The 10,558-nt window shown below is 37.8% G+C and overlaps 1 protein-coding gene across 1 annotated transcript; it reads right to left on the reverse strand.

The window, feature by feature from the left end:
- Nucleotides 1–8,391: 8,391 nt before the first annotated feature.
- Nucleotides 8,392–10,316, reverse strand: LOC306853277 (paired mesoderm homeobox protein 2B-like; the record flags this gene model as incomplete). Its single annotated transcript, XM_079390562.1, has 3 exons — nucleotides 8,392–8,817; nucleotides 9,206–9,393; nucleotides 10,076–10,316. The coding sequence occupies 3 exons, from the start codon at nucleotides 10,314–10,316 to the stop codon at nucleotides 8,392–8,394; spliced, it is 855 nt and encodes a 284-aa protein (XP_079246688.1).
- Nucleotides 10,317–10,558: the final 242 nt, after the last annotated feature.

Genomic DNA, 10,558 nt, shown 5'->3' on the forward strand with positions numbered 1-10,558 from the left:
AATTTGAGTAAACTAAATTGACCATAGGTGTAAATGAGAGTGTGAATGTGTCTGTGAGTTCTGATGGTCAGGCCTTGGTGGCCGAGAGAGCTCAATGCGTTGCAAATAGAAAAAAACACCTGCAAATTAAGAAAACAACTTCATCAATTCGACAACACACGCACACAAATAAGTGAAGTGGCTTTAAGAAAAGAGCAGTGAAAATTCCCATTTCCACCATCAGGGCAATAATTAAGAATGTCCAATCAACATAAAATGTTACGAAACTGCCTGAAAGAGGACGTGTCTATATCGTCCTAATGCACAGTGAGAAGGAGAGTTTGAGTGGCTAAAGACTCTCCAAGGACCACAGCTGGAGAATTGCAGAAAATAATTGAGTCTCGGGGTCAGAAAACCTTAAAAAAAAGTTTTTCAAACAGCACCTACATCACATGTTGTTCGGGAGGGTTTCAAGAAAAAATCTCCTAGCTCATCCAAAAACAAACTCCAGCATATTCAGTTATCAGACATGACTGGAACTTCAAATGGGACTGGTACTATGGTCAGATTAAACAAAAAAAATTAGCTTTTTAGCAGCAAACACTCAAGATGGGTTTGTAGAACACAGAGATAAAAAGTACCCCATGTGTACAATTAAATATACTGTGTATTTTTGATGTTGTGGGCCTCTATTTCCGCTGGAGGTCCTAGACATCTATATACAATAATATACAATAATCCCAACGCTATCTCACGGCAATTCGTACGTATTTTACGAGGTGGCTAATTCATAAGAATTTGTACGACTTCACTGGTATGATTTAGTACGATTTGTCTAAACCCCAGTGACGGGTAGGTTTAGGGGCGGGGTTAGGTGTAGGTCATTCGTACAAATTCATACAAATTGGCAACTCGTAAAATACGTACGATTTAGCAAAAATCGTATACGAGTGAGGTCATACGACTTAGCAACCTCGTTAAATATGTACGAATTGCCGTGAGATATTCCAAGGGCTTGAGAATCCAAACACAAACCTCAGAAACAACACAAAAATAGGTCACTGATCACAAAACCAAGCTTCTGCTATGGCCATTCCAGTCCTCTGACCTGAACCCTATAGAAAATGAGTGAGGTGAACTGAAGAAGCACCAACATGGAGCTGGGAATCTGAAGGTGTCACGGCACATTTAGAGAGCGCCGTGGAAAAGACGAGGTCTGTGTCCAAATGCAGGTAAGGCTCTCTTTAATAATGAAACAAAAAGGCCAACAAGGCAAAACAAAACAGTATAGGAACGGGATACATCAAACGGCAACACAGTGCATGTATCTCCAGAGATGACCGAACACCACAACAATTACCATGTATAAATAATTACAATTAATTCACCCAGGCAGAGTGGTGAGAGAGAGGAGAATATATAGTTGTGGTCAGAATTATTGAAACCCTTGGTAAATATGATCAAAGAAGACTGTGAAAATTAACCTGCTTTGTTAATCCTTTTGATCTTTTATTTAAAAAATTCACAAAAAGCTAACCTTTCATTGGATAATAAGAATTTAAAATGGGGGGAAATATCATTATGAAATAAATGTTTTTCTCTGATACACATTGGTCACAATTAACGACACCTTTTTATTCAATACTTTTTGAAACCTCCATTTGTCAGTTTAACAGCTCTAAATCTTCTCCTATAATGCCTGCTGAGGTTAGAGAACACCTGACAAGAGATCAGAGACCATTCCTTCATCCAGAATCACTCCAGATCCTTTAGATTCACAGCTCCATGTTGGTGCTTCTTCTCTTCAGTTCACCTCACTCATTTTCTACAGGGTTCAGATCAGAGGACTGGAATGGCCAGCAGAAGCTTGGTTGTGTGCTCAGTGACCCATTTTTGTGTTTTTGAGGTTTGTGTTTGGATTATTGTACGGTTCGAAGATCCAAACATGACCCATTATAAGATTTCTAATAGAATCAGTCACTTGATTTTTTATCTGTTGGTATTTGATAGAATCCATGATGCCATGTGTCTGAACAAGATGTCCAGGACCTCCAGCAGAAATATAGGCCCACAACATCACAAATACAGCAATATATTTCATTGTACACATGGGGTACTTTTTATCCCTGTGTTCACCAAACCCATCTTGAGTGTTTGCTGCTAAAAAGCTCATTTTTTAGTTTCATCTGACCATAGAAGCCAGTCCCATTTGAAGTACCATTCCTGTCTGATAACTGAATATGCTGGAGTTTGTTTTTGGATGAGCTAGGATAATTTTTCTTGAAATCCTCCCAAACAACATGTGGTGATGTAGGGGCTGTTTGACAATTTTTTTTTAAGGTTTTCTGACCCCGAGACTCAACTATTTTCTGCAATTCTCCAGCTGTGATCCTTGAAGAGTCTTTAGCCACTCAAACTCTCCTTCTCACCGTGCATTAGGACGATATAGACACACGTCCTCTTCCAGGCAGTTTCATTACATTTTCTGTTGATTGGAAATTCTTAATTATTGCCCTGATGGTGGAAATGGGGATTTTCACTGCTCTAGCTCTTTTCTTAAAGCCACTTCACTAATTTGTGAAGCTCAATTATCTTTTGCTGCACATCAGAAATATATTCTTAGTTTTTTCTCATTGTGATGGATGATTAAGGGAATTTGGGCTTTGTTTTCCCTCCTATTTATATTTCTGTGAAATAGGAAGCCATGGCTGGATAATTTCATGTTCATAATCACCCTAGAGTGCTCAAAATTGTGAATATGAGTTGGAGTATACTTCAGAGATATTTTACTCTTAAGAATTTCTAGGGGTGCAATAATTGTGTCCAACGTGTGTTTGAGAAAAACATTTATTTCATAATGATATTTCCCCCCATTTTAAATTCTTATTATCCAATGAAAGGTTAGCTTTTTGTGAATTTTTTTAATAAAAGATCAAAATGATTAACAAAGCAGGTTAATTTTCACAGTCTTCTTTGATCATATTTACCAAGGGTTTCAATAATTCTGACCACAACTGTATAGTCTGTGGCAATGGGGAACAGCTGAGGGTGTAATAATGAGTGTCAGGTAAATGATATGCGGCAGGTGTGTGGAGTTAGGGGAATGGAGTCCGGGAGGATGGGAGATGGAAGAACTGCAGCCCGGACTCGTGACAGAAGGATCTGGAGTGATTCTGGATGAAGGAATGGTCTCTGATTTCTTGTCAGGTGTTCTCTAACCTCATCAGGCATTATAGGAGAAATTTTAGAGCTGTTAAACCAGCAAATGGAGGTTTCAAAAAGTATTGAATAAAAGGGTGCCGTTAATTGTAAATTTAGAGCTGTTAAACTGGCAAATGGAGGTAACTTCATGTGTATTAGAGAAAAACATTTATTTCATAATGACATTTCCCCCCATTTAAAATTCTCATTATCCAATGAAAGGTTAGATTTTTGTGAATATTTTAAATAAAAGATAAAAAGGATTAACAATGCAGATTAATTTTCACAGCCTTCTTTGATCATATTTACCAAGGGTGCTGATATTTTTGGCCATGACTGTATCTATAAATGAAGAATAAAGTTAATGAACTGATGTAATTAATAATGTTATTCTGTTTGATGTGTATTAGCAAATAAAACTAATTTATTATCTTCCTCTTACCTACTCTCTTATTCTCTTACCAGATGTGATAACAGTCACAGTACCAGGAGAGGGCGCTCAAACTCAACTCAAATGCTGTATTGGCCTCACCCTTTTTAGAAGTAATAGATATTGTTCTTTTGTTTTTGGCTACAGTGAGTGTCTGCTGCATAGAGGAAGCTGAGTTATACTTATTTCTCCTCTTCTCTGTCTCTCTTTTACTATCGATTTGTAAGAATGAAATCTGATATTAATTGCCACCACAAGAAGAGGATAATCCAGAATAACCTGAACTGTCAAATCATCATCAGTGCTGCATGCCCTCACACAGTGCTACACACACGAACGCACAATCCCTATTTCTCTCTGACACTACTCGTTATTCTATTGTTCATGACATCCGAATCTCAATTCAGCAGCAGTAATATGAGCTGCTAAAAGAAAATGCCCCCCCCCCCCCCACTCTGCCTACCCATTTTAAAATTGTTGTAGGCCTATATCTGAAATTGCAGATGGTCACAAATACATGAAAATGTTTTTAAAATAAAAATACTAAACACCTCAATTTAAATATGTCACATTAGCATGTCATTATTTGTAGGCTATACACAATATTAATATAAACCAAAGTGTGTGGAAAATAGGCCTGCATGTGAAATTGGCCATTAAATTAAGAAAAGACTCAAATTTATCTGGACCTATTCAGAAGGAACATTTCATGTGCAACTGCTTAGAAACATTCATTTTCACCTCTCTTCTTTCTCAATGTGGCCCACCATGAAATAAGAAATTAGACTGGCTGCTGATTGCATGCATTGCTAGACGAGGCTCATCGTAATCGTTTAATGGAAGTTAAATAACATTTGTCAAAATACATAACATTTGTTTAACTTTTAGAAATTGCGGGATAGACATCCAGGTTTGCATTCCAGGTTTAATTCCAAGATTTTCAAGAATTGATTCCGAATTATATTTACGATTCTTGTTGTAAATTCTCTGTGTTAGATTGTGTGTGCTTATAACTATTTTCAGCAGTGTTGTAACAGTTCAGTAACTACTGTGAACAATTGGATCAGCTTTTTGGGATATCGAATTATTTTATTTTGTTATTATTATTCTATTTTGTTTCTATTGATTTCAGTGAGGCTCTCTTCAAACTTTGGAATTGGCTTCCGATTCAGAATGTTTCGAAAATGAAAAATCGATCCTTTTTTTTTTTTTTTTTTTTTTTTTTCAATTTTCCTTCAGAGAAGCAGAAAATGGCTAGATGGAGCCGTTCTCACGTACATCTGCAGCTCGAGTACACGAATTTGAGGATGGGGGATTGAAGTTGAGACAGAAATTCAGCAGATTTACTAGCGCACTACTAGTATTTTATATAGGCTATTTTGAAAATGCCAAACTTGAATGTATACAGATTACATTTAAATTTGTATTATTTTAAAATACAAAATCGAATTCGTTTCAAATACATGCCAATATCTGAAATGCTGCCCATCTACCTGAAAGCGTTAAAAGTGTGTTTATTTTATGTTGATAAATTTATAAAATAGTTTTAGACCTGAATATATCTTTGTAAATCACTGTCAAACAAGCCTTTTTAAAAGGCAAACTTCTGAAATCCTTCGTTCTGCAGAGAAAACGGAAATAAGAAATGTAGTTGAAATCGATTTCTGGTCTCCTTTTACAAGAATAGTAAACCTAAATAGATCGTAAAAGCGATCGCAAGAATAAATCAGAATTACGGAAAGTTGTGAAATGTTTTGTATGGAGTCAGCGTCATGCAGTCAACTGCTCCATGTTAGACCAACACATTTTGTACCTACAGTGTGATTTTAATATAGGTTTTTATAATTAATTTCATTATATTTATTGTTCAATTATGTTTAATTTGCTAGATATAATAAAATACATTAATATTAATTATTAGATTAAATCGTTCGCACCTGTAGTTAGGACAAAGAAATAAATGACAACTGCGCTGTGCCTTATACAACTGTAATGAAAGGAGATATTGAAGGACTTGCCATGTATGAAAAACGGCCATATACTGAGCCGTCAAGACGTCTTCCTACTAACATTTTCTTCCTTTTCTACTACCTCCTTCGCTTTCTCTTTTCACTGCAGCATAGTTGTCACCGTTATCACTTTGGGAGAGTAAAGGGTAGACCACCGCTTGATTAGTGAATGTCTTGAGGACAGCCATTGTGCCCTCCTCTATACTTCTAATGAATTGGTGAAAATAAAACACTGGCAACGTGGATTATAATTAATTGCTGGTTTGAGGACAATTCAATGAATATTGGAGGAATGAAAAAAAAAAAAGTTTCCCGGCTGTTAAAATAAAGAGTATTTTAACATTACGCAAAAAATACAGGCCATAAAAAGGTTGTCAGCTCTTCATGAACAGACTGCGACTCTTAAGTAGCACTTAAAGCGCCTACTCACTCGTTCTAAGAGACGTATGTAGAAACCTCACATGAGAGACGCTTTCAGAGCTAGAAGATATACATCGTTATCGGGAGACGCGGCCCTGTTTTTTTTTTTTTAACAACATAATTTCCTCCTTAATTTAAATAAGAGTTTGCAAAAATGGACGCTTCCGTGCTCGCTTCTTTGTACTCCTTAACTTCTTTCTCCTGTGGCACGAAGCTGTTCTGTAGCATGCAATAGTAAGCAAAGCCTGCATTGTATTAGGCAGCTAGCTAGTTTGCCACAGCGCTGATGTCCATCACTGTAATGTAGTTGTGTTGTTCTGTGTGCAACTTATTAGAATAATAAGTGCAGAGACCCCTACAACGTCGCATGAAATCCGGTTAAATATATTTGTTTTTCATCACTTGCATTTATGAAGTTGGGCATCGTTGTTTCAGAAACCCTGCCTTACTGGAATCATTTATTTTATAGCATTTAAATACTGCTTAATAACAAGCTGCTGATTTGAAACAGACGTTTGCTTCATTGTATTGCTTTATTGTGTTCGATGTTATATGAATGATCTTAAGAACGTGATTGCATTTTATCTGGAAAACTAGCAGTACATTTCTGCCATTGTGAGACTTTATTGTGAGACAGTTATTCGCATTCGAACAGATGATTTTTTTTACTGCATCGGAGCATCTATAGAAAAAATATTAATAGATAATATAGATAATATACCTTTTTAATGCTGAGTATTACACATGTAGGCCTATATGGGTCTGTATACAATCCACTTGGTCCGTTAATCAACAAAGCCACTAAAACAGTTTTATAATACACGACCGTAAATGTGCATAGTAAGATCTATACTGACTGACATTTGAAGATTAAAATAAGAAATCAAACAGTTTCTGTTGTCAATCCAGAATCATTAGTATGAGTGTCATAATATAATAGTCTATTGTAGAAAGCAAACTATGCAAAATCAATGTGTGTGGGGAGGGGGACGGAGGGTATGAAAAGCTATGAATTTTGGAGTAAACTGCTAATAAAATTCAGTCTGTATATCTGTGTTTATAACAACAATAACAATAGTGTCTATATATTTCAGTGTCTTGACAGCATCATTTGCCGAAATCTGTATATCAGCAGCCCGGCGCCTTGTGTGGCTGTCCAAGGTGCTGAACAGGATATACGCCCTCTCGGCCGTCCGAAGCTAGATCTTTTGAATGCATATTGTGTTTTAGCAGCGTTTCAGTTAAATTAAGTGAATACTTTAAAAAGGAAACGGGACAATACTATTTTAGCATCATAATCGTTTTTATCATCAACAGCCATGTCAATGGTACACCTGAAAAACTATGTGCACATGTAGAAATATTTCCTTCTTAAATATAAGCATCCATTACCTACATATAAATAATTCTCAAATCCTGGACAAAAACGTGTTACATTATGCTCACAAAATAGGTGAAATCATTATAAAATTGGACGGAGAAGACAACATGCAAATAATATAGAAAATAAATACGTTTTGCATCCATTCCCTTTTTCCTCCAAAGAATGCGCCAGTTGTAACTTGTAAAACATTATAAAGACTCAGTGAACTACAAGGGGGATGTGGTCTATGTTTATCTAGGACGTCAATACGTTTTAACACTATACAATTTGAGCCACAAAAACACAGCTGTAGAAAGACACACAAAACGTTTACGTATTCCTGTCAACAATGAAGTATGTACTTGTGCCATTTTGAAGAACAATTTGCCTTAGATTAATAGTAAATATGCAGATGAATGTTTGCAGAGACCCTGGCTCTAAGGCTTGGTAAATTTATAGGTAAAAATATATAACAGAGTGCCACATTTGGCAGTATTCTGTAATACAGACATGTAACTTGCGCTATTGGTACGTTTAGAGTCAATGTAAACAAATAATTATGGCGCCAAGATATAATGACATGTATAATGACACTGAAAAAGGACATTGTATCTTCATGAGTCCTTGGTGGGTTTACTTTGCAGCAGGAGCGCGCATCGCAGTCTATTGGTTAGTTTACTTGAATTCGTCAGAAATTATGTCGACGACCACAGCCAAAACAAAACAGTCCGGATAAGGTCACAATGTTAACATAATGTTTATGGTATTATTATCCAGCTTCTGGTGTAAACCAATGGCGTCGAAAGTAGTCGAATGAGGACCAGAAGTGGTCTCTTTTTTCTACGCCAGTGGGTAGAGATACAGGGCTCTCTCCTTCTTTTGACATTCTCCTTTTTCCAGTTATCAGTTGTCAGTGACTAGAGTAAACGCTTACTTGTTTGTTTGTTGAATCTCGCGGTCGTCGTTTCTTTTCTGCATCAAGCACTATCTCAGAACATGCTGGTCTTTACTAAAGTGGCTTTGGCTCCGTTCTGTCTTTGTAATGAGGACAGAACACTAGCGAACGGTCCGCCCAGAGAGTCCGGAATGGAGGTGATGGTACCCGGGGCAGAGGCCCAACCTTGACTCGGCGCAGTGCCTCCCATACCAGCCACTGACGTCTTCACCTGTTCAACCGGGCCGTTCCCTGTGGCGCTGACCTGTCCGCCGGTGGGACTTGGTCCACCACAGTTGGAGGTAGGGTTTGGGTTAGGGCCGGGCCCACCAGTGCTGTCAGGATCGGTAGCCTTTGCCTCTTTGCTGTCCTCCTCTCGCGAGTCAGATTTCTTCCCAGACCCGTTCTTTGCTGCAGCAGCTGCGGCGGCGGCTGCACGCTCTTGTTTGCGAAATTTGGCGCGCCTGTTCTGGAACCACACCTGTAGAAAACATATTTTAAAACATATTTTACATTGCATTGTTCGTGTTTCATTGTACTTGCATTAGTACTGAGTAATACAAACTTTGTCATTATTTAGTATGAATGTTCATAATATTAATAAAGAAAAGTTATTATTATTATTATTATTACTATTGCACATAACTGTATTGACATTTTGAAATGTATAGCATGGGAATTATGAAATGCTACATTGCTCTTAAACCACAAAAAAATAAAAATAAAATAAAATAAGCATAAACATAAACATAAAAATAAACCACTAAAACGTAATTGCTCGTCATGTAATATTATATAGCACGTCTTTACTTTGTGTCATGTTTTCTGTTGTAAATTTAAGAAATTTAAGAAGTAAGTCTAAATCCCACCTGCACTCTAGCCTCGGTGAGATCGATCTTTAGCGCGAGCTCCTCTCGTGTGTAAATGTCTGGGTAGTGAGTCTCAGCGAACACGCGCTCCAGCTCTTTGAGCTGCGCGCTGGTAAAAGTTGTCCGAATGCGTCTCTGCTTCCGCTTCTCATTCAAACCTCCGTGGTCGGTAAACAGCTTGTAGGGGACTGTTCAAATACATAAGTCAGATGTTAGCCATTTATGAAAGTGTAATTGTAAGAAAATGTACCTAAATGTCACCTTAAATCTTTTGAAGTAAAACATACAACTTGTTGATTCACATAATGAAAATGAAATAATTCAAATAATGTTTCTAAACTAAGCGTGTCCAGTGGTTACTTGCATCATAAATAGTTTAAGATTAGATAAAATCGTGATAAAAGATAAAGTTATGAAAATCTGGAGTAATCGTGTTATCTGTGAAATGCTGTTAATTAAATGTTATTGGAGACTGAATTGGAAACTTGTCATAAATGCTTCTATCTGTTCTATTGTTGCTACTGCAACTTCAATTCAGTGTCAATAATGAGCTTAAGTCCCTGGTTATTTCATTATTTTCGAAGGTTTATGTCTCATCGCAAAGTAAATAAATTATGCCTATCATTTTGGCAGCTTAAGATAATTTTGTTGGCGGTTAGGGTGTGACTGGGATAGTGTAACCCCGTAACTGAATTACCTCTTGCCTGCAATCGCTTCTAACGTGATAAATTCTTTCATTTGTGTAAGCAAATTTCGTTTGGTAAATACTAAACACATTTCCATTTTCGAAAGCAATCAAGGCGTCCTATATACCGGGGCCATGATTCTTGTGCCTCTCAGCTGGCGAACTAAAGGTGACTCTGGGCTTACCTGCGGCGTACGGACTGCTCTGGTGGTCCCGCAGGGTGCCCAGACTACAGGAGCCCGGTGTAAGCGACGGGCACCCGGAGGTGGCCCCAAACGTCGTCCTGATGGGATTGTACTGAAAGCCACTGGCTTGGCTGCAGGAGCTGAAGTCCGCATAGGCTGACGCCAGGCTCGAAGTGTCCATCCCGGCCATACAGGACTCGTAGGCAGAGGAATTGAGGTAAGAATACTCCATTTTATACATTGAAAAGGCTCAGTGGAGAAGGAAAGCTGCACTCCCAAGGAAAAATACACACAAACGTCAAATTCAAATTGGATTAAATTGGCGAGGAGCACATGAAAAAAGCAAGCCAAAACGCGGACGAAGTTGGGGAGCTTGTGGCGGCTGAATTTTTACTGGTTTGAAGGAGGCTCGTGCCGTGGGTAGATGTGCACTGCTCGGCGCCTGCTCAAAAACTGCCCTCCTTTATAGGAGCTGAGCCTTGT

Source organism: Barbus barbus (genome assembly GCF_936440315.1).
Source record: "Barbus barbus genome assembly, chromosome: 33".
Lineage (NCBI taxonomy): Eukaryota > Metazoa > Chordata > Actinopteri > Cypriniformes > Cyprinidae > Barbus > Barbus barbus.